This window comes from Poromitra crassiceps, assembly GCF_964638095.1.
Source record: "Poromitra crassiceps genome assembly, chromosome: 21".
NCBI classification, from domain to species: Eukaryota; Metazoa; Chordata; class Actinopteri; order Beryciformes; family Melamphaidae; genus Poromitra; species Poromitra crassiceps.
This window is the reverse complement of record NC_139638.1, coordinates 17,159,589-17,184,624: the sequence shown is the minus strand read 5'-3', so window position 1 is coordinate 17,184,624 and position 25,036 is coordinate 17,159,589. Positions and strand designations below refer to the sequence as shown.

General features: G+C 45.2%; 2 protein-coding genes across 2 annotated transcripts in view; both read left to right on the top strand.

Moving 5' to 3' along the window:
• kcnn2 (potassium calcium-activated channel subfamily N member 2) overlaps window positions 1-11,144 on the top strand; it is a gene marked incomplete at both ends in the record, with an annotated part of 35,869 nt that extends 24,725 nt beyond the window's left edge. Inside the window, 2 exon segments of the mRNA XM_083657844.1 lie at window positions 5,158-5,227; window positions 10,869-11,144. Coding sequence (XP_083513970.1) covers window positions 5,158-5,227; window positions 10,869-11,144 — 346 coding nt within the window.
• Window positions 11,145-16,130: 4,986 nt separating this feature from the next.
• drg1 (developmentally regulated GTP binding protein 1) lies at window positions 16,131-24,826 on the top strand. The gene is made up of 9 exons (XM_083657517.1): window positions 16,131-16,313; window positions 17,779-17,902; window positions 18,021-18,196; window positions 18,293-18,362; window positions 18,489-18,658; window positions 20,776-20,906; window positions 22,295-22,462; window positions 22,658-22,780; window positions 23,656-24,826. The coding sequence occupies exons 1-9, from the start codon at window positions 16,275-16,277 to the stop codon at window positions 23,753-23,755; spliced, it is 1,101 nt and encodes a 366-aa protein (XP_083513643.1). The 5' UTR covers window positions 16,131-16,274; the 3' UTR covers window positions 23,756-24,826.
• The last annotated feature ends 210 nt before the right edge of the window (window positions 24,827-25,036 follow it).

Sequence of the window (25,036 nt, the reverse complement as noted above, 5' to 3'; positions counted from 1 at the left end):
TAGACGTCAGATGCAGAGTGGCATACACACATAGCACTGAGGTGATGAGTATGAGGTGAACGTGCCCAGCGGTGAGCGGCTCTCCCGAGCTGGGAAGGGTCAGGCACATGTTCTTGAACTGACTGTGAAAACCCTCATTGTGTAGTCCCAGCAGCCAGCCGGGAATCGAACCTCCGGCACGGGAGGGCGGACGCTCTAGTGAGGAGGCTAAAGCCCCACGGGCTCTAGCATCTATCAGTAGAGCGTCTCTGGAGTGATGTTGTTGAGTGATGTTTACTTACTGCACAGCAGCACTACCTGCTGGCTACTGTTACAGCAGCATGACCAGGCCCCTGCTTAAAGGCGCTGTGTTGCTGCTGGATTAGGCAGAGCTGCTGCTGGCATTCACAGGACGGATGGCTTGCCTGACTGTGTTTCTGAGAACCAGGACATGAACGGAGCGGTATACGATTTAGACTTAGCAGAGCATGCAAAAGCTCTGGCTTCTAAGAATGAGTCCAGAGAAACACCAAACACACTGCTCACAGAAAAAGACGTAAGTAAATTGTTGCTGTTGGTCCAGCGCGGAGATGAGGGTTACAGCAGCCAGACGACCCTGAGCGAGCAGCGAGCACACAGGTGTTTTTTTTGCCATCTGACTAATTCTGTTGATCTGATGTTGTAATAATTCATCTGTCTACTTCATGTTTCCTTTTTTTCCCGTGTGTGTCGACACAATGCGATAGAGCTCGAAAGTAAGTCTTTACGCCTCACCTGTAGAAACAGACCTGTTGTGTGTGCATGCTAACCAGAGCTTGTCTTTCAACCCGATAATGTGACTCAAAATTGCACTCCCTCATTTGATAAGTGAAATTCACGGCACACAAAATGTTGCCGTTTGCAGTGACCGAATTGTTCCACGTGACACAATTATAATACAAGTAATTATTTATATATAGATATTATTTCATTATTTCTGCTACAATGATCTTTATAAGAATAGCTGTCCCACCTCAGTAGCATGCCAATTTGATAAAATACACAATAGTTTTACATTCTGCCAGTCATTGCCCCAACACTTTGTGGTGCAAAACAAATAGCACACTTTAAACAAACTAGCAGAAACGCCTATCGCACCTTATTAGTGAGCAGACACACACTGCACATTTTAAATACTCCCATATATCCTACGTGAATTTCACTTATCACTGACGGAGGGTGTTTTTCTTTCCATTTTTGCATGGATGTGATGACAGTTTGATCTTTAATCAGCAAAGCCGCTGATTAAACTCCAGTCAACTCTGCTTTCACCTACCGAAGGATGACGAGTAGAGAGCTCTACTACAGGAGAGAGGCCTGCACTATAGCACAAGTATAACCATAACACTGTATATCTCTCAAAGTCATGCTATATATACTATATATACCACTTAACCAAGTCATGCTCATACAGACCAGCAGGGGCTCAGGGGTCATCTTTCGGCTTGTGGAACCATTGTTTACGCCTGTGTTACTACATTTGCAGCCACATTTCCCTCCATCTCTCTCTTGGATGACGTCGTAGCGACGACACCGGTCCGGTGTTATCGTCGTCATGTAGCCGGCGCAGCTAGCATAATTCACACAGACAGACATACGTCTCTCATGCATTACTGCACCAAGAAGCTCATGCAGAGTTAGCACTACTGTATTATTTAGAATATTTCATCTATAAAGGCCAGTTAGGCAATGTTTGTACCTTCGACCTTCGACTGCTGTTTCTGCAGTCTTCATCAGAGGTGTCACGTGATGTTGGCGTGACGTCTTCTATGGCGTGTGGTTATATGGAGTTTTTTCTCATCCCACCTGAAGTGGTGGGCGCCCCCTGCTGTCTGATGGTCCATCCGACGGCAGGGGGTGGCGTTGCAGGACCGTGTCCCAGGTGTGGGATAGCAGGTGAGCTCCCTCATCCCGGTTGACGGTCTTTGGGGCGCCCTTCCTGATTTCAACCGCCTCTCTGATCCACCGGATGGAACTTGTTGCTTTCCTTTCCAATGCCACAGGTCATCCCACCACTTCAGGTGGGATGAGAAAAAAACTCCATATAACCACACGCCATAGATGACGTCACGCCAACCTCACGTGACACCTCTGATGAAGACTGCGGAAACAGCAGCCGAAACATGTCGGGTACAAACATTGCCCAACTGGCCTTTATAGATGAAATATTCTCAATAATATACACAAGTAGGCTAAATGAACCTCTTTAGTATAGCTCTACTGTATGCTATGGGTTGAGATGCTCCATAGCTTAGTTGGATGGTGCATTTATTGTCACAGGCGCATGACGTTGCATGTATGCAACCAGGTGTCTTACAATATGTTTTAGGGGCATGATCGCTGTTTTGGCAAGAATATGACAAGTGGCTCAGTGCAGTTTGACAACCCCCCACTGGGACTGCTGTCCCTTTCTCTCTACAAGGTTGAAAGGGGGGGAGGGGGGAGGGGGGGGTGTAGCGGTGGAGGTGGACGGGCGGGCAGTGTGTGTGTGTGCTTGTTAGCTGAGAGCTTAGCGGACAGGAGGAACAGGAAGTTGCCCTGAGGGGAAGGTCAGGGTACGCCCCTGGCAGCCTCCTGATTGTGGCCAAGCGATGACTGACAGAGTGAGGCTCTCTCTCCTCCCTGCTCAGCTCCAAGCTCAGGAGTCAGGGACGGTGTTGGGGGTAACTCATTACAAACATGTGTAATATATTACTTTTAGCAGTAACTCAGTAATATAACGTATTACTTATAGGATTTCAGTAATATTATACCAGTTACTTTGTCAAGTAACTCGAGTTACAAATTGAGTTACCTTTGATTAAATCAAAGCACATATTTAAAAAAAGATACGGTACAATCATTTCCTAATCAAGCTGTGTGTTTTTATGCAAATAACCACTACAGACGACAATAACAAAGGAAAAGGATAACATTTAGAATTTTGGATTGTTTACACTGACTTCAAGGCGGTTGAAAAAAAAATTTGGGATGGTTCCGGGGCGGCGATGTCATTCTTCTGCTGCTGCTGTTTTGGTCAAAGTAATGCAAAAGTAGTGTAATAAGTAACGAGTTACCCTACACAGAAAGTAATATTGTAAAGTAACTTATTACTTTCAAATGAAAGTAACTAGTAATATGTAGTATATTACATTTTGAAAGTAACTTAGCCCAACACTGGTCAGGGACAGGACAGCAGGAGGCTCTCTCTCCTCCCTGCTCAGCTCAGAGCTCAGGAGTCAGGGCCGGGACAGCAGGGCTGGCCCGACGTTCACCCTATCCATTACGCTAAAGGAGCATCAGCGCGAGTCCTTCTCCACAATGAGGTAAACAGGGGTCATGACAAAAGAGCCAGGGGATAAAAAGAGAAATGCCGCAGCACTATGGAGATTGGCCTAACGGACTCAAAGGAGTATTGAAAAGCTTAGCCAAGCTGTTTCCCCCCTGATGAATGAGCTAGCTAGCCATGCCCATTGAGAAGGAGAGCTGCCCCGCGACCAGCGCTTCACAAGAGGGACACTTAGAATATAAAAGACAGGCCAAAGCTGCCCTGTTCAACAACATCTGACAGCTATTGCTCATCCAACTGTGAAATGCCCGAATTCTAACAGGTCTTACATCAACTGCAAAGCCATTTAACATCGACTATCTATTCTAGAGCCCCGCCTCTCTTTTCTCCTTCATCTCACTCAGCTACAGCACAGTTAGGCTACTCAGCTAACAAGAGTGCTATTGTGCAATACCGTTTCTCTACTCGTCTCTGTCGACTCTGCTCTGTATGAACCATTTTGGCTCTGACTCTATTAAGAAAGTCGTCCTTTTGCCTGTACTTTTTTTCTTTCGTGTCTCCTGTGGCGCCCCCTGTTGGTCTAACCCCCGTCATTTTCGCTCCACATCTGCCTGTCTTCAGGAGAGCTAAAAACGATCCTGCATTGCATGGGAATGGGCGCATCTCGGCTAATTAGGAGGAGTCCCTCAGGGGCCGTTAATAATCCCTTCTTGATGTTCACGACTTGTTTGTCCCAGATTCACACAAGCTAAATGATCACCTGTCACTCAAAGTGCATTAGTGTCTTAGCGGTTGTTAGTTTTTCTTTTCCTTTGTTTTTTTTTTAAATCAATTTATAAAAATGGCTACCAGACTTAGGTCCTCGCCACCTTCAGCTTGCCCTGTGTATTGTCTCCAGTGTCATTGAGCATGCATGGGTGATTGCAGGGAAATCTTGAAACCCCCCAGATGTGGTTCAGTTCAGACTCCACAATACTGCACACGGTTGCTGTTTCCAACCGCTCTGCGTGCGAGTGTGAGTGAAAACACTGGCTTTAGAAGCCTCATTAAATGCTTGATGTGAATTATTTAAGGCCTGGTTTATGGATTAGCTAAGTTATTTAAGCCTGGTTTATGGATTAGATGAATTATTTTGTACAGACTTTAGAAATAGGATGTTTGGTTGATTAAATGTGGCCCACATCACAAAATGTCTTTATCCCACAAATAAATGTCAGTGGGTAAAATATTAAATAATGCCGTTTAAAATTTTATTTTACTGGCAAATGTGATGGCAATACATTTAAATGTTTTTCAGACTTTTATGTCTCAAACGGAGACAAATCTGCATCTGTGCAGCCCCCTACTGTCAAAAAGGTTAAGTGTTTTATGTTTAGATAGAACTGTGGATTGTTGACTGACTAAATAATTCACAAACTTGAACAGAGAAATGTTCGTTTAGGCCATAGAAGAGTTTTGTATGGTGTATAGTGGACTTATTTTTGTCATCATTTTAGAATCTCATATGTCAAGTAACAAGGAACAAACACTGTCGACACTGCATAGGTTCTATGGTAGGATTCTGTGCAGTTTTGGCCTCGTTCCTTTTAGAAGGTTTGGACGTTTTGGTCAAGTAGGATGATGAGGGGCTGGTCTCATTCTCCTCAATGGCGGCTCTCCTCCCTCCTGTGATCTGATCTCCTCTCCACTTTGCATGCAGCTCCACTAAACAGACTGACCCTTGCCAATCCCTGCATTCTCTTACACACACCCTGTGCATGTCCTGGGAGTGTTCTCCATGAGTATGCCTTCTGTGTGCACAAATATCATATTGATCGATAACACTGATAGCGTTGATTTATTTATTGGGTTCTGAATGGTCTTGTGTTCAGATTGAGAAGTGTTAAAATGGAGCAACGCAAGCTGAATGACCAAGCAAACTCACTAGTGGACCTGGCTAAGGTAAGCTAGACTAACAACAGTTGACTGCTGCATTGCACATTAGGATAGACTAAAACTATCCTGCAAGACGTACTTTCATCTGTGTGATTGAATTTAAATGCATGCTAGTATCGCTCGCTGCTGCTGCATTAGTTGTGTGTGTTTTCAAATATAATCAAAGTCTACAGGTGTCAAATAAACAGACAGGCTTTTCATAATGCTGATATACATCAAATCAATGTGTATAATACTGGGTATCCGCACTGAACGTGAAATCTGGATTTGGTTTGGTATATTACCGTCACTTTGTTTTACAGTGTGAATCACTTAATTTTCCTGGACAGGTTTCCCCCTCGAAATGTCAAGAGGGAGAGGAAAAACATTTTTTATTATGCAAAAAAAAAAAAAAAAATGCTGCTTTTCACCTAATGTTTTCTTTGAATTCTGTCTCCAGATGCACTAAACAGAAGTTGGGGGGAAAAGAAAAAAAAAACTTATAGGGAAAGACCAGGCATTGAGCCAGCCTGACACAGCAGAAACAGAGTAACCTGGGAAGGGAGACACACTGTGATCTGATGATTCAGCCAGAAGTAGAGACAGAGAGAGAGGAGAGAGAGGAGAGAGAGGTAGAGAGAGCTCAGCCAGAAGTAGAGACAGAGAGAGAGGAGAGAGAGAGGTAGAGAGAGCTCAGCCAGAAATAGAGACAGAGAGAGAGAGAGGAGAGAGAGAGGTAGAGAGAGCTCAGCCAGAAGTAGAGACAGAGAGAGAGAGGTAGAGAGAGCTCAGCCAGAAGTAGAGACAGAGAGAGAGGAGAGAGAGAGAGAGGTAGAGAGAGCTCAGCTAGAAGTAGAGACAGAGAGAGAGAGAGAGAGAGGTAGAGAGAGCTCAGCCAGAAGTAGAGACAGAGAGAGAGGAGAGAGAGAGGTAGAGAGAGCTCAGCCAGAAGTAGAGACAGAGAGAGAGAGAGAGAGAGGTAGAGAGAGCTCAGCCAGAAGTAGAGACAGAGAGAGAGAGAGAGAGGTAGAGAGAGCTCAGCCAGAAGTAGAGACAGAGAGAGAGAAGTAGAGAGAGAGGTAGAGAGAGCTCAGCCAGAAGTAGAGACAGAGACAGAGAGAGAGAGGTAGAGAGAGCTCAGCCAGAAGTAGAGACAGAGAGAGAGAGAGAGAGAGAGAGAGGTAGAGAGAGCTCAGCCAGAAGTAGAGACAGAGAGAGAGAGAGAGAGAGAGAGCTCAGCCAGAAGTAGAGACAGAGAGAGAGAGAGAGAGAGAGAGCTCAGCCAGAAGTAGAGACAGAGAGAGAGAGAGAGAGAGAGAGAGAGAGAGAGAGCTCAGCCAGAAGTAGAGACAGAGAGAGAGAGAGAGAGAGGTAGAGAGAGCTCAGCCAGAAGTAGAGACAGAGAGAGAGAGAGAGAGAGGGGTAGAGAGAGCTCAGCCAGAAGTAGAGACAGAGAGAGAGAGAGAGAGAGAGAGGTAGAGAGAGCTCAGCCAGAAGTAGAGACAGAGAGAGAGAGAGAGAGAGAGAGGGGTAGAGAGAGCTCAGCCAGAAGTAGAGACAGAGAGAGAGAGAGAGAGAGGTAGAGAGAGCTCAGCCAGAAGTAGAGACAGAGAGAGAGAGAGAGAGAGGAGAGAGAGCTCAGCCAGAAGTAGAGACAGAGAGAGAGAGAAGTAGAGAGAGCTCAGCCAGAAGTAGAGACAGAGAGAGAGAGAGAGAGAGAGAGGTAGAGAGAGCTCAGCCAGAAGTAGAGACAGAGAGAGAGAGAGAGAGAGAGAGGTAGAGAGAGCTTTGACATTGAAGAGTCCACCACAGTCACACTGGACGCAGGCCAGAATGGCTGATGATGCCTCAGGAAAGGTATTAGTTCATATTGGCCAATCACCTTCCAGTGTGAAACACGGGCGGGGGCGGGGACGTGACGTTGGATAAGATGGCTCGCCACCGGAGCCACTTGGCTGGCCCTTTAATAATCATTGCCATGCGGGCCTCTGGCCATAAGAGGGCAGCATAGCGTTAATCATCCCTTTATGCTCCCCCGCTGGATAGATGAAAGCGTGTAATAGAGCCTAAACTATTGGCAGCTGCATTGCCACTGCAGAGCCATGTGATCAGATCACAATGCGTCTCCCCTTCACACTGGCTGTTCACACCTATAGGTGCAATATAAGGTGCGCTCTTTCGCTTAATGTGGCCCGAGTGACAGTTTTTGGTTGAATGTGTGTTTTTTTTCTCCTTCAGCATTTCTCTTCTCTCTTGCCAGTGAGGCTGTAGTAGATGCCAAGAATTCACTTTCAAATTGCTCACCCAATTTGTTGCCTGGAACAATGTCTGCTGCTCTCTCTCTCTCTCTCTCTCTCTCTCTCTCTCTCTCTCTCTCTCTCTCTCTCCCTCTCTCTCATTTTCTACTCTGTGAAACGGTTGGATAGTTTCAGCGTGTGGTTTTGCTATACGGTCGAAGCGGATCGATAATGTCCTCACATACTCTTGCACCAGCATTTTCACCTCGTGCCTGTGATATGTGTTCCCTCATGGTTTACTACCTTCAGACCTCCCCAGATGCAGATGTGGCTGCAGGCTTGAGTCACTTCAGCTGGATGCATGTTTGCAGTTCACATCTTGATATCGTGATATTAAGGGTGGATTACATGTCTGGAGGATGTGTAAGAGGCCATTTACACCTGGCACTATCATGTGTTTTCTGTGATCTGATTGCAATCTGATCACCCAAAATGGGTGTCCTCTCAATCCGCATGCAGTTGCTGTATGCAGATCGAGAGGACACATTGCATTTACACTTGTGTTGGTCAATGTGGTCACAATGCGTACCTTGACCACCTCCGGAGGTGGTTTGGCCGATCAGATTGCAATCCGTCTTCAATGTGTCTTGGGGGGCGTTTACACCTGTACTTTCAAGTGGTCAAGCACAATCTGATTGCAATCTGATCACAGAAAATGCATGTTAGCGCCAGGTGTAAATGGCCTCATAGCCATAGATTTAACTCTTAGGTCATATTTGGCAGCATCCCCTCATTTTTCTTAGGACATTAACTGCGAAGATGTTACACTAATTGCCTTGGTGATGATCTGTATGGTGTATATACACTGGGACATAGTAACAGTTCAAGCAAGGATTAGATTGGTGCTTATGTAAGTAACAGCGCCGCCCTATAGGTGCTGCTGTTTTGAATGGTGTCAGTGCAGGTTTGGCCCTCAGGGGATCGCTGTGATTCCCATAAACAACCTGTCCCGTTATTGCTAGTTGAAATCAGAAGAAGATGAGGTAAGTGACGGATGGCCTGGCCCGCATGCTGCCAGCGATTAGGCTACTCTTCTGCTGGGTCAGAACCTCTCACTCCCACTCCCCATACCAATCTGATATAGACGGTGTTGGAGAAAATCTTTTAGGAGGTGGAACTTCAGCCTGGGGAATCAAAGAGCTAGCCTGGTAAAAACAAAACAAAAAAAACATCCCGATAACTTGTCCTCCCGATAACTTGTCCTCAAATTCTGTTTCGCTCAGTCTCGACTCCAAGCCGTCCACCTTGATTTCAGTGGGCGGGAGGACTTGCCTTGACCGTCAACTTCAGCCAATCCCCAAGTTGACAAATCCACTCAGAATGTTGGAAAACGTATTTTGCGCTAAAAAATTCCACTGGAGCATACTCTTGTTCCTGTTTAATTGTTGTTAGGCGGCGTTCCCACACAAAGCGCTTTTTTCAGTTAGAACGCTGTGGAAATCATGTCGAGAGCGCTTCCATTGTGCACAAAACACAGCGCACGGAGCGTTTTTTTTCCTGCTTCGTTTTGTTTTCCCCTGCAGTCGCGTGCAGTACGGATCAGGACACAACGACCACAAGGACGGTAGCCAGCTGTTTTCGTCTGTTTGATGTTGTTCACTGTCAACATGAAAGCCAGATTATTGCCAATTCTGGCAGCAGCGGAGGTTGAGGATCCCTCTGGGAGGAGAAGAGGTAGGATGAGTAAAAAGACGAGCACCGCGCGTTTCCTCCAAATGTTCTACTTTTTTCAGCTTAAAACGCCCAGCGCGCTCCGCCCAAAAAAACTAGACACCACCATCGTTTAAACGCCAGGTGCATTCCTTGAAAGAGGAGCACGTTTCCTTACATAGAGAGTGAATTGCAGAAAGGCGCTGGCAGCTCAAATAAGCGAGTTGTGTCGTGTGTGAACGCCGCCTTATTGAGTCTATTTCTGCAATAACTGCACTCACAGCTGTGTTTACTCTACTAACGTTAGCGTTACCGCTCGTTGCTTCGGGAGCCGCCATACTGTTTTGGCCAGAGGCGTCCCTGATTGGCCGGTTACGTTGTCAACTACGAGGCAGCAGGTCCCTGATTGGCCCTGGCACGAAGGAAACAGAATGTGAGGTCACGTGATCAGGCTGCCAAAGAACAGGCAGACGGCGGCATGTTGTGGCAAGTGTATTTCAGGAAGTAGATAACGTGAATGCATCAAGAGAGGGAACACATGTGACGTCAGCTTCAACATGGTCAGAGGGCTCGTGATGTCGGCTACCTCAGTCTGCATGAGAGCATGACTTCTCCATTCGCTTTCTTACCAGGTTCAGGCCCTCCTTTAACTGAACAAACATGGTGCTTCTCAAAGCTGTAAGCATACACTTAGGTCATGACTTCACCTGATGTGCCTCTGACCTTGGAATAGAGAGGCAAAGTGACCGCCTACTTCCTGCTTCAGCACTGTACCAGAGATTTTCATCCGCCATTTATTTTCCCATAGACATTTCGTAAAATGCTTATCAAAATAGTTTTACTTGGTCAAACTAAACGGTTCAGCTATATTTTAAAATGGGAGAGACCATAGAACATTTCTCTCGGACCAAAACCTGAAAAAACTACATCGAGAAAATATTTTCTTCAAATCTGCCATTTTTTTTAACGTTTTGGTCCAAGTGAAATGTTATGCGATCTCTCCTGTTTCTAAATATAGCTGAACCGTTTGGTTTGAACGAGTAAAACTATTTTTATAAGCATTTTATGAAATGTCTATGGGAAAATAAATGGCGGATGGAAATCTCTGGTACAGTGCTGAAGCAGGAAGTAGGCGGTCACTTTGCCTCTCTATTCATTAGATTTTTTTATTTTTATAATGCTTTCAAGTCAACCTATGCTCCTCTAACAGTGGAGATAAACAGGTCAGTCTGTGTTCAATTGCAGCCACCAAAGTGGATAATACAATAAGATTTACTGTGACGTGTGATTAAGCCACTCAACTGACTTTGACAAAAGTTCATAACTGACATTTTCTTTGCTTTATTGATCGCTGTCCTTAAGAATGATCTTTATATCAAATGAAAAACAGGTGCTGTTTGCTGTTCTTTTCATATGCATTCATTTTGATTGTGTGTTATTTGTAATAGGTCGGTGTGTGCAGTCTGAACAGATTGTGTTGAGAAAGTAAAGAAAAACTCACCAACTCTTCTCTTTACCGCCCTCTTCTGTTCAACACTAGCTCAGAACATTCTGACGACTTTCACCTGCACGTCTATTGAAGTATTGAAGCAGTCAGTGTGTTGTTGTTTTTTAATCTATAATCTAAATAACGAATACATATCCTTAAGTCCTCCATCGAAAAAAGAACCCACATTTGTAAACGACGACGCTTGACTGTGTCTCCTCTCCCCCTGTTCCAGACTCAGAACATCATGTACGACATGATATCGGACTTGAATGAGAGAGGGGAGGACATGGAGAAGAGGATCGCCATCTTGGAGACCAAGCTGGAGACTCTGCTGGGGAACTTGCAGGCTTTGCCCGGACTGATCAGCCAGGTGATCAGCCAGCAGCACAGGGACTTCCTGGAGGTGCAGCTCCAGCCTTACGACAAACACAGCCCGGAGCGCTCGCAGTCCGTGTCCCGACGGAGGTCCTCCTCCACGGCACCTCCCACCTCCTCCGAGAGCAGCTAGAGTCCACGGGGGAGAGGCCTCCACTGAAGACTTTGGCCATCATATGGCCAAGTTGCATTTATCGTAAAGCCTTATGGTTTCAATAAGTATTATCCAAAATTCTGATGACAGAATCCAAGACACCGGGGACAATGCGTTTTAATGGATAACTTCACGCTATTCGTTGTTTTTTATTACCTCAAAAGATGTTGTTATCCTTGCTCTGGTGACATGACCATAAATAATGGCGCTTCCCCAAGTAAAAAAAACTCAAAAGGCCTGTCGATGGGGCTGGGATAAGAACTCTCCTCCATCTCTATGCAGAGGTAGCCAGTTTTAGGTTGGCGAGGTTACCAAGTGTGAAACTATTGCACTAAAATAGTGCTTCTTCTCACAGACTTTGTGCTTCCAAACTGGCTTCGATTCCGATGTCATGTTCCTCAAAGCAAAACTGAGAAACCATGAAACCTGTGTGGGTCAGGATGGAAGCATGGCGGGTTACATTGAGGAAAAAGTGCTGTGTTTGACGGACGACTGAGGTGAACTGACGACAGATGGCGGGAAGAGAATGGCTCCCACACACCGTCACTCAGAGATCTCTTATAAAGCTTGAAACGAGGAAAAAAAAAGCATATATCTTTTAGGTTAGAAACAGCATCAACTATAGCGGTTTTCTTTTTGCAGAGTGCCCCCTGTAGAATGACTATTTTTGGGGCGACGTTGCAAATAATTTAATCCTCTAGTCGAAATGAATGCATCAAAAATCTGTACTTGCACTTACTTTTTAATCAATGCACTTCCAATGCTGACGTATGATATACAGATGAGTTGCTCATTAAAAGCAGAACATTTGAGATGTTTTGGGCATGTGGGTTTGTTATTGTCAATTCTCTCGTTGATGAAGCAAGTCAAAGGCCCCTTCCCGTTTGTCACCAAGAAGCATTAACTTACCTCTAACAGGCCGACAGAAAGAGAAACCCAAGTCTCACCCCGCCCCATCTCACCGTGAGGCCATTTCCACCTGGCATTAACATGTGTTTTCTGCCATCAGATTGCAATCAGATTGTGCTTGACCACTTGAAATGCCAGGTCTAAACGCGCCCGCCCAAGACACATTGAAGACGGATTGCAATCTGCACTACAATGTGTCCTCTCAATCTGGATACAGCAACTGTATGTGGATTGAGAGGACACCCATTTTGGGTGATCAAATTGCAATCAGATTGCAATCTGATCACCCATGTTAACGCCAGGTGTAAATGGAATCAGGCTCATGTGGTCAAGCACAATCTGATTGCAATCTGATGGCAGAAAACGCATGTTTTAATGTCACGTGTAAATGGCCTCAGAGTCTCACCTCCTGTCCTCCTTTCCTGTGCCATTTATGCTTACTGTCACCGCAGCCGGGCAGCAATAGATCAATGCTGAACAACTCACTGAAACCACATCTACCTTTTCAAAATAAAACGCCTATTTTTATATTTTGACGAGGACAAGCACACCTCCTACGACCCAAGCAAACAACATTTGGGGAGATATTCAGCATATCTAGCATAGGGCTTATAACATTTGGCCTGGGGTTAACATACATGATCAAGTGTTAAGTTGTCCTCTGAAATAAATTAACGTCTAATCTAACAGTTGCATTATACATTGGATCATGTATTTTCTTTCTTCTTTTTTTTAAACAGCAAAATGCATCCGATCAGTGGTTCTCAACCTGAGGTGCAGGGACCACCAGGGGGTCCTTGATGGGGTTCCCAGCAGGGACCACCAGGGGGTCCTTGATGGGGTCCCCAGGAAGTTGATGGAATTGTTCAACTTCACCATTATTTCATTTACAAGAAGTTAACACAATTATTGAATGTAGAAGAATGAGTGTTTTTGTTTCATCGTTTCTCTGTTATATCTCGACCTACAATAGCCTACAGAGACGGTCGTGTTCTGGACAAAAATCATATCTGACAATATAGATATTCTCAGATTTGGGTCCGAGAGACAGAATCTCATCAACACGGCTCTAATGGAGTAAATGAGGTGTCCTCCTAAGTACGAAAAGGGTTGAGAATCACTGCAATAGATGACATTGTTGGTTTGCATTGGAATTTGAAGAAGAGCAGTTAGCCTATCGAAGTGCGGTACTGGTCAACCGACCAGTAGTGTGTTGCCTTTATAAGGTTTTGTCAAAAAGCAAACAGCAAAAAATACCAATCCAATCTCTTCCTGGTCCTCTCACAGTGTCTCTGTGTCAATGGGACCAACTGTACAGCATGATCAATAACACTGACTGGACATCGATATCCACCATATGCACATCATAACTGTTAATGCACCGTTTGCAAAGGATGGCTGAGTGGACATCTGTCTGGTGGTCACTCATCCAATCAGCTGCCCCTGACCGTGCTCAACCAACCAGCCCACTAACCGACCGATCAATCGGAAGATCGATATCAACAAAAATGATGGATGTCCAGTCCAGAAATTTCAGCAACATAGAAAACCAATGAGATTATTATACTGTATGCGAATAAAATATTAAACAATAAAACTATACTATTTGACAGGCCTGCGTCCTTTTTTGTGTGTGAGAGAATTTGTATGATCTAGAAATAGGAAAGGATAGAAAGAATTCTCGCTCTCACTGCCTTCTCTGTGTGTGTGTGTGTGTGTGTGTGTGTGTGTGTGTGTGTGTGTGTGTGTGTGTGCGCGTGTGTGTAGGCTACTTGTGCACATCTGTCCATCCATACAGATAGGCCTATCTGTAAACAAGTGAAAAAAGGCACCGTCATCGATAGCCTATAATCAATATATAATCATAGATTGTGTATATTTTAATTACATTTAAACGGTCTTGACGTTTCACTGAGCAAACAATGGATGGAGACAAAACAGCCTAAAGGCTACTTGAGCTCAGCATGTAGCAGATGGCCAAAATGTGCCATGAAAATTGACTTGTATGGAAATTGACTTGTATGGAAATTGACTTGTAGGCAGATTGACGTGCCCAAACACTTACCATTCATCAGTTTCACGGCCAGTCAGTTAAATTCAGTGCTCATATCAAGTCAAGCCCAATTTATTCATGAAACACTTTCAACAAAATGGTTTTGTCTCAGTGTTTTGGCAACAGAGGACATAAGGGACTGTTCGTTATTTAGAAGGGGGGAGGGGGTCACTCACTGGAGGGATTTGGGGCGCTCGGAATTAAAAAGTGGTGACCCTTCTCTGACCGAAATCTATTTTTCCTTGAACCTCCACAAGTGATTGGAAAAATATGATTGACACTCCCCGACAAAATGTTACATATGACGGAAGCGGAAGTCTTGACGCCTGCTCTGCTCGGAAAACCCTGAAATATATATTTCACATCCCGCCCAAATCAGCCACTTTGTGTCTAAAATGCAGGAACACGGGTGCAAGACATTAATTAGAGTGCTGGGACTGGACCAGCTGTGCCAGAACGTTACTTACTGCATTTTAGACACAAAATGGCTGATTTGGGTGGGATGTGAAATAGGTTAATTGGCCGTCTGTCCCAGAGTCTTATTAGACAGACTGATAGACACTGGGTGCCCAGATGGGGGTGCAGGTTACCTGACAGCACTGGAGGCTGAGTGGATCAGGGCAGCATGCTGGATGGCAGACCTGGCTGAAGGGCCTGGCTGGGACGCCCACACTCTGCAGCCTCAGGCGCAGCAAGCAGGCTTCATGGCACAACCATCACCTGACCTACAGACAACAGACCCATCACACTGACCTATGGTAAATGGTAAATGGACTGTATTTGTAGAGCGCATTTTATATAGTCTATCGACTACCCAAAGCGCTTTTACATGAATACCTCACATTCACCCATTCACACACCGACGGCGTCTGCAGCCATGCAGGGCCCTAACTGCTCGTCGGGAGCAGTTAGGGGTTCAGTGTCTTGCTCAAGGACACTTTGGCACACTGCCGGGAGGAGCCAGCCTCGAACCGGGAACCTTCCGATTCCCAGGCAACAGCTCTACAGACCATCACACTGACCTACAGACAGACAACATACCATCACACTGACCTACAGACAGGCAGCAGACCCATCACACTGACCTACAGACAGACAACAGACCATCACACTGACCTACAGACAGACAACAGACCATCACACTGACCTACAGACAGACAACATACCATCACACTGACCTACAGACAGGCAGCAGACCCATCACACTGACCTACAGACAGACAACAGACCATCACACTGACCTACAGACAGACAACAGACCATCACACTGACCTACAGACAGACAGCAGACCATCACACTGACCTACAGGCAGACAACAGACCATCACACTGACCTACAGACAGACAACAGACCATCACACACTGACCTACAGACAGACAACAGACCATCACACTGACCTACAGACAGACAACAGACCATCACACACTGACCTACAGACAGACAAAAGACCATCCCACTGACCTACAGACAGACCATCACACTGACCTACAAACAACAGACCATCACACTGACCTACAGACAGACAACAGACCATCACACACTGACCTACAGACAGACAACAGACCATCCCACTGACCTACAGACAGACCATCACACTGACCTGCAAACAACAGACCATCACACTGACCTACAGACAGACAACAGACCATCACACTGACCTACAAACAACAGACCATCACCCTGACCTACAAACAACAGACCATCACACTGACACAGACAGACAACAGACCGTCACACTGACCTCGAATATTAGATATTATTTACGTAGATATTATTTTATATATACGTTTTTTAAATAAACTGATTTGGATCAAAATAATCTAGTGTTGTTTTCATAATCTCCTGTTCCACACTCCAGTCCAGTCGGCGGCGGGAATGCACATTTAAGTTGGTTTGCCAACCGCCATAAAACAATAGTAGAAGAAGAAGAAGAAGAAGCCATAAAACGGAAGAAGAAGCGCAAGCTCCACATGATGACATCCTCCTCGCGAGATTTGCCGCGTAGCAGGCAGCAGCACCACCTGCGTTAGCTGTGTGCTAACTAGCTAAACAACATCGGATAGCTTTACCAACTTCCAAGTAACATATTTGTAACTTTCATTTCATCAGTGGCGTTGATCACATCTAGGAATCTCCGGGCAGCAACATGAGTTTACTCGCCAAAATAGCAGAGATCGAAAGTGAGGTAAGGTGAAGGTAGACAGCAGCAGACTCACCCAATGAATCAGTCACGTTTTAGCACTGAATGCTAACATTTAGCGTAAAGCTGCCACAGCTGGGCCTCGGCTAACAGCTCCTTGTCAGTGCGCTACGTGTTGTAAAGCATACCAAAACTAATCACATTGTATCGTCCTTATGATTCCGCTCGCAAATTAACATAAATTGTATGGCTCTGCGTGGCTTTTATGACGTATGTTGCCGACATGTGCGTGTCAGTCCAGCTGTGCTAACTAACTCGGATTTGTTGTTGATTGATAACGTTAACAGAACCGAGCCAGCAGCGACAGGAGGACAGTCTTTGGAAGTTAGGCTATTAGCATTAACGTTAGCCGGTGGTGTGACCAGGGAGGAAGCAATGGACCATAATATAAGGGTCAAGGCATTCACCTATCTGTTACATCACACCTGTGGTTATTATCACTCACGGTGTTGCTGCTGGCTTTCTACTGTCACTCTGCCTAGGTGTTCACCAGTACCTGTTAGATGGCTGTAAACCAGGCAGTAGGGACATTGGTCCTGAGGCCAGGTGTTACATGCAAATCTGTGACTGCGTTGCTTCTTATGGGGAAAGAATCAACTATTTCACCATTTCTGACAGCAGCTGTCACAGAATAATGTGACAGATTTTGGTGACACCATATTTGGTGACCCATCAGATTGTGTTACCTCCCCTCATGTCCTTATCATAATCCCAACCATCTGATCTCACTCAGTCTGTCAGTCCTCATGCCTAAACCTAACCAACTTAAAACACTGCAGGTCACACAATCTGATGGGTCTCCAAAATGCAGTGTAACACCAGGACAGAGAACCTCTGCATTACACCACCACACACTGTGGATTTGACTTCTCTGTGGCGTGTCAGTCTTCTCTCTCCCAGCTATCATCTTATTGTCCACTGTATATTGTTCAAATAACCTGTGGCCAGTGAGGGACCGTTAAATGGTATTTCAAATAATTAACCCATTTCCATCAACATTACTGGTACGTCAGGTCTCTTGGGAAAATGAATTTGAGTTATGCTAGCATGGCATTTATCAGAGAAGCAACATTTTAAATTATGAGTTAAAAGGATGATAGTTAACGCAGAAAAGATAAGGAAGTCAAGTGCATCATTGATACTCTACTTTTACTGAATTATGTTGTATTTTTGGAGGATGACACATCTTGTGATTGCATGAAATGATGTTGATGGTACATTTGCATAGCAGTGAAAATCACTCTTGCCAAATTTGACTAAACCAGTGCGGCAAAATACTGGGAAGATGATGTCACTCTTATCTTCTAATTGTGCTATCTTAACCGAAAGGAAAGAAAAGAAAAAAATATCCCAAAACCGTTTTAATTTCCATTGAGGTCTATTACGAAACAGCAGACAGAGAAATGACTGTAGTAGGGTCTCGTATTGATGATGTCACTGCTGCTTGCAGATGGCCAGGACGCAGAAGAACAAGGCCACGGCTCATCACTTGGGTCTGCTCAAAGCTCGGGTCGCCAAGCTGAGGAGAGAACTCATCACACCCAAAGGAGGCAGCGGAGGGGGAGCGGGAGAAGGTCCGACCACGATGAATTATAAATACTGCATACTTAGTCTACTACGTACTACTATAATGCACAGGTGTTATTTTGTCTTATACTGTAAGCATACTATTGCCTTCCCTCTGTTGTTTAGGTTTTGATGTAGCGAAAACAGGCGACGCCCGTATTGGCTTTGTCGGGTTTCCCTCGGTGGGCAAGTCGACCCTGCTGAGTAACCTGGCAGGTGTGTACTCTGAGGTGGCTGCCTACGAGTTCACCACGCTGACCACAGTACCCGGAGTGATCCGATACAAAGGTGCCAAAATTCAGGTACAAGAATCTCTACTTGCACAATACTTTGCTATGAAGTCTTATCGGGATTTTTATGTGTGTGGATTTTACTTCTTTAACCTTCTTCTTTCAAAGCTGCTCGATCTCCCAGGAATCATCGAGGGGGCCAAGGATGGCAAAGGCAGAGGCAGGCAGGTCATCGCAGGTAAAGACGTCCATCAGCGAAGACCGAAAATGTTTCTCCTATGCAGAATATGCAGCACGTCAAGACAGGAAGTGACGTGTGTTGTCGTGACCAATGGCTGACCTCTCTCTCTCCTCTCTGTTTCAGTGGCTCGAACCTGCAACTTAATCCTGATTGTGCTGGATGTGTTGAAGCCTCTCGGCCACAAGAAGCTGATAGAACACGAGCTGGAGGGCTTCGGCATCCGACTGAACAAGCATCCACCCAACATCGGCTACAAGAAGAAGGACAAGGGAGGCATCAACTTCACAGCCACAGTACGTCTGCCACAGCATTTCACACACATTCACATGTGCAAACTTCTCACTTTCTGTGTTTTTATTCCTAAATCAATTCACTCACACTGGGAGAGAGGGAGGTGACATGCAACAGACCCATTGTCCAAGCTAGAGGAAGGTTGGCTGACTACCTATTTATTTATTTTACTTGTTTTTTTTTGTGTGGTAGTCTCAATGCCAGACCCATGAGAGTTCTTATGCTGATACATGATGTGCATGCTGTAGATCTCTCTCTGGGTCTGGGACCCTGCTTGCTCCAAACTGGTTTTGGAATCCTGGCCAGTGATTGGTCCCCCCCCCCGGAATCCTGGGGTTACCAATCAGTAACGACTTTAGTGAGCCCACCCAACCTGAAACTGTTGACTTTTGAAAATGAACCACTCTCATTGGTGCTACGACCTGTCAGTCGTTCAATTGTTCTGCCCTCAAAACAGCAGGGGGGCTGTGTAGTGGCACATACACTATTATGCATTAGTATGTGGAGCGCAGCGATTCAATGTAATATTTGAGTCTGGGGAGTTTAGTTTTGTGACGGCTCAGGAGATGGACGTTGGACGGTGAATACATGAATGAATCATTCATTAAAATATCAGAGCATCTATTCTCAGACTTAAAAAATAAAGCTGAAATAGTTTTGGAAATTTAAAGATATGTGCAAAGACCATCAAAGACGGGTCATAAAAATGGCAACAAACATCACCAGTCAGCAAATCGAGGATGTCAGTTCAGCTCCAGGATACTAAATTGCCCCGCGATGAGTCATGCTAATTTAGACCTGTTATAGCTCATTTAGACTTAATAGGCTATGTTACCTTCATAAGGCTCAAATGTTTTGCGGCTCCAGATTGATTTATTCTTGGTCACAAATGGCTCTTTGGGTTGCTCAACCCTGAATTAGAGAATGTCCCTTCATAGTGAATTAATTTGACGACCAGGATCCTAGTTGGCAAATATATTTTTAGTGGATTATGCTTTTTCATAGGGATGCACGATATATCGGCAATCATATCGGTATCGGCCAGTATCGGCCGATTTTTTAACATATCGGTCATATCGGTATCGGTCAGATGTTGCAATGTTAATATCGGTTATCATTATCAGCCAAATTCTTCACATTGATATGAAATAATGCAGTAAATCTATGATTTATGGGCTTTTCCAAAGGCTTTGCAAATAAAGAAATGCATAACTTTTTCAAATTCAGTGTTAACATGTGTTTTTCAGTATGTACAAAATGTGATGATCATAAAAATTTGGTTTTATACAGATCATATCGACATCGGTAAATATCGGTTATCGGCCATACCAGCAATGTTAATATCGGTTATCGGCATCGGCCAAAATATTCATATCGGTGCATCCCTACTTTTTCAGAGATGGTTTCAGAGGTGTTGTAACAGTTACTTTATTGAAGGCTATTTTTCAGCCATACCATCAATTGATGCAAAGGTCTGTGATTATCACTGGATTTAAAAGTGGTCGTTCTAGGTTTACATTGATTAGCAGAATAAAAATGATGAAAATGCAGACCGTTTTACCACTACAGGATGTCCCATTACCTCGTTATCATGGAGCTCACGTCTTCTCTTGTGAAGACACGCCCTACTCTGCCTCTGAACACTGGTGTACCCTGATATCCTTACTCTAATCTTAACTGTCACTCATCATGCCTAAACCCAACCCAATCAGAGGCAGAGTAGGGGGCGGGTCTTAACAAGAAAAGACACACTCCCCCTGGTCACCACCACAGTGAACCCCATGTCCTTTCTGATGCTGCCCTCTGGTGGACATTAGTGAGAACACGCTTTACCAGATCACTCAACGTGTCCATTCATCTTCCCTCTTGTGAATCTCTTAGCATTTCATTTCTCTTTTTGATCATGAGAACTGTGAATCTTATTCTACCGGTTTATTTTTATTATGCTGTAAGAATGTCATTTAAATATGTAAAAGTGATGCATTCATATACATATTTGTATTTATTTATATGTATTCATTCAACTTTCTAAACATTCATATTTTTTCCACCCGCTCCCCATCCTGTGTTGATTGACATCCCACCTGTTGTTCCTCCCTCTCTCTCCCCGCCCCCTCAGTGTGCACAGAGTGAGCTGGACAGTGAGACGGTGAAGAGTATCCTGGCAGAATACAAGATCCACAACGCTGACATCACTCTGCGCAGCGACTCCACCGCTGATGACCTCATTGATTGTGTGGAAGGGAACCGGTAAGCGGCCGGGGGGCGGGGTGGTCCTGCATTAGCCATTCCCAGTGGGTGTGGCTATTGGGAATCAAAAAACGTTCCACTTCCTTCTCCTCATCCTGCCGTCTTTGTTACGCAAAAGCCTACGTGTGTGTGTGTGTGTGTGTGTGTGTGTGTGTGTGAGAGATATCTTAACAGCTATGTGTGCAAGTTAGTTAGAAGGTCATTGTCTTGTATTCTGTGGATTCCTGACGCTGCACGTTTTCATGCCAAAAGAATTCAACATTGTCCATATACAAAAATGGAAGAGATCCCAGAGAGAGAGACCGCTACAGACGGCCAACTCGGATGTTACATTTGAAGACATGACACTTATTAAAGGGATTATGAGTCCAGTTGTTTGTGTCCTCCATTTTTGGGGAAGTAACCTTACCTGCGTAATTGTGCAGCCAGCTCACTGAGGTCTGTTTTCATGTTTCGCTTCAATGTACCCGGCGTAGCCCGGCGTTAAATAGGCACAACGCAATATAACTGCACCTTTAGCTTGGCCAGAAATGATGGTGGTGTCCAGGACTATACACCATGCTCATGACCTTCCCCGGATCATAACACACCACCATGCAAATTTGCAGCCCAATCCGACCTGGGGAGGTGGTTTCCATCCAGGACGTTCCAGGTGGTTCCAGGACTGTACGACCTGCCCAGGTCCTTCCCCAGACCCTAACCCACCACCGCCATACAAACTTTCAGCCCACTCCGACCTGGCGTGTGAGCAAAAGGTGGTTTCCAGCACTTTCCCTGGATCATACCTCACCGCCACAACAAATATGAGGCTGATTGGTCCAGTAGAAGGCGAGATTAGCTGCACACAGACAGATACACTTAGGTCATGTTCACATTACAGGCAAATCCGATTTGCTGCTAAAGTCATTAATCATCATTATCTTGATTGGTTTCCCAAATCTGATTTGGGAGTGTGTCCACACTGCCACAAATCTGATTTGGGAGTGTGTCCGCACTGCCACAAATCTCATTTGGGCAAGTGTTCAAGTCGGATCTGTGTGTCCAGATTGGAAACTACCTCCATATGTGGTTTGGGACAAGTGACACAAATCAGACTTGGGAGTGTCCAGACTCATAAAACCAATCTGGATAGAATCATTAATTGGTCACTCAAGTTCACAAATCAGATTTGGCCTCCTAGTCTGAACATGGCCTAACACACACACGATTGAACATCATCTACTCCAGGCTTTCCGCCTGGTGCGAGATAACAGGCTTTCTGCCTGGCGGAGATGATCATCTTGATTTAAATAAAGTTAAGAAAGACGTGCTGTACCTCGCTGGTTTCTGCTTAGCGGGTCATTTCACACACAGCACCACCCTCTTTTAACAGTCGTTTGTCTCAACAGAGTCTACATCCCGTGCATTTACGTGCTCAACAAAATTGACCAGATCTCCATCGAGGAGCTGGACATCATCTACAAGGTGCCCCACTGCGTGCCCATCTCGGCCCACCACCGCTGGAACTTCGATGACCTGCTGGAGAGGATGTGGGACTACCTGAAGCTTGTCCGCATGTAAGAATGGTTTACCCTAGCCAGTAACCACAGGGGGGAGCCACTGGGGGTGAATGAAAGATAGACCCACACAGGAATTGTAACCATATATAATATAATACCATATCATATTTTGATCATGATTTTTGTGTGTTCAGACTCAGTTGATTGACTTGGCATAGACAATTTGAGTGAGATCATTGTGCTCCTTCACAGCTACACCAAACCCAAAGGCCAGCTTCCTGATTACACGTCTCCTGTCGTGCTGCCTGACGAACATACAGCTGTGGAGGATTTCTGCTTAAAGATTCACAAAAACCTCATCAAAGAGTTCAAATAGTGAGTACCATAGCCTTGACGTATTTTCACTTTTTGAGGATTTTTGAGTTTTCTTTTCATTATGTCCTGATTTCATCCGCTGTAGTTTACATTAAGTTGATTTCAGGGTATGTTTAATAGAGTTCCAAAGTTACGCCTTATTCCGGGTTCGGCATGGGGGCCTAAGGGATTAATTTTCCCATAGACCCCCCCCCCCCAGATGAAACTACGACTTAGAGCCTGTGTCCATCTAGCGTCTTTTTCCGACCGTTAAACGCTGGAAGTATGCTGGGGAGTGCTGATGTCAGCGCACAATATACAAGGAAGCAGTCTGAAACTAACGTTAGCTCAGTGCGGTAGCTATCTTGATAGCTGACAGCTAACATTCGCAAACAACACGCATACATTGATTTAGCTCAACACTCACCAGAAATATTAAGTGTCTAGCCAATCTGCTCCCACAATTGAGCCTCTCTGTCTCTGTTGTGATAGTTTCTCCATGATTAAGTTGCCAGAAAAGCAGCACCCGACACGTCTTTCTGAAAAGTTAAAATATTTTCCGCTGGGAGTCGGGTGCACAAAAACGCCGGAGCTCTCTCAAAATAGACGCTGGGCGCAGTGCACTTTCTCTAGACGTCCGCGTGGCCCGCATACGCTCGCTCCTCATTGGAAACGACTGAAAAAAGACGCTGGACCTGAGGAAAAGACGCTAGGTCGACACAGGCCCTCACAATGTCCTTTTTAAGATTGTCTGGTCATCTGTACATCAGCGTGATGAAGGCTTTACTCTGAAACGTTTGTTGTGTTCCGTCTGTCCCCGTCTTGCCAATCTGGCGATGGCGAGACGTTGTTGTTTTTGGACGAGTCCATGTTCCTAACTCTCCCTCTCCTTTCAGCGCGCTGGTATGGGGTGCATCGGTGAAACACAACCCTCAGAAGGTGGGCAAAGACCACGTCATGGAGGATGAAGACGTTATCCAGCTGGTGAAAAAATAATAACAGTCTTAAGGGAGGACATGCAACATTTGATCATATGACTCTAAGCCAGGACACTGCTTTCAACTCTGAAATGTACCTAGATTTGCTAGAAAGATGAACAACGTTTCAGCTTTTTGGCTGTACAGCACAGTAGTGAGGATTTTGAACATTTTGATAAATCAAAACAACCACAATCCAACTCAGAAACACAACAAAATCGTTACTACCAACACTTAACTAGCCACTACCCTACTACTGCACTGTCGAGCTAGTGACATCATCTAGCAGCGCCGTAGGTGGCGAAAAGTTGAAATGTTGAGGAAGCGACAGGAGCTGCGACTTTGGGTTTTGAATCTATCAAACAACTTCCATAATCTGCAAACATCTACATGAATATGGCAGATCCGAAGGACCTGGGAGAGCATGAAGCCGCCACAGACAATGCAGAGGACTCAAACCAATGATCTCCACTTTGAGCTCCATCATGTCCCTTTTGGAGCAGGAAGTGAGAACATTAGAACGAGGACGAGGAGGAACTTTTCAAAATGCGGGTTAAGCCGTATCACTTTGCCTCTGAGAACGACCCCCCGGAGTGGAAGGAGCCCGTGGCACTGGTGACGTCAAGCTGCTGAAACACAGAGCGAGAGGAGCGGTCGTTTTGTTTGGTCTGAGCTGTGGAACGATTCCGATTGGCCACCTCGATCAAGCCGAGTACCCTTGATCGATATAGGTGACCTTCTCGTAGGTGAGGTTGGTGACCGTCAGCTCGTTGCGAGACTTGCGGATCTCGTGCTCTGGCCTTGGTAGCCGTTGTAGCCGGCTGACAGGGTCAGGGATTCAGCAGTATTGTATTATACACATCAAGTACTCTGACGCATCTCATTGGGCCGTCGTCCACTGTCCACTGTCAATGTCTCCACGGCTCGATACAGCAGGTCTGGTGAAGACTTCAGTGGAGGCCTTGTTGCTTGATACAGCAGGTCTGGTGAAGACTTCAGTGGATGCCTTGTTGGAAGTGTCTCCTTTCTCCGTTCCTTCATTTGTCCGCTCGGTTGCATGCCGCATCATTGCCGCAAATGTCCGTTTTCCACGGATATCCGACTGATGGTTCATCAGATGCACTTAGCTAAGTACTATATATATATATATATTTTTTTTTTTGATAGCTCTGAACCATCACACCAAGTCCAAAGTCAACGGTTCATCTGATTTTGGTGTAGGTTACGTTCTGACTGAAGCGAGAGATCTAGTTTGTATTATTTCGAGCATAACATTCCCATAGACTTAAAGGGATAGTTC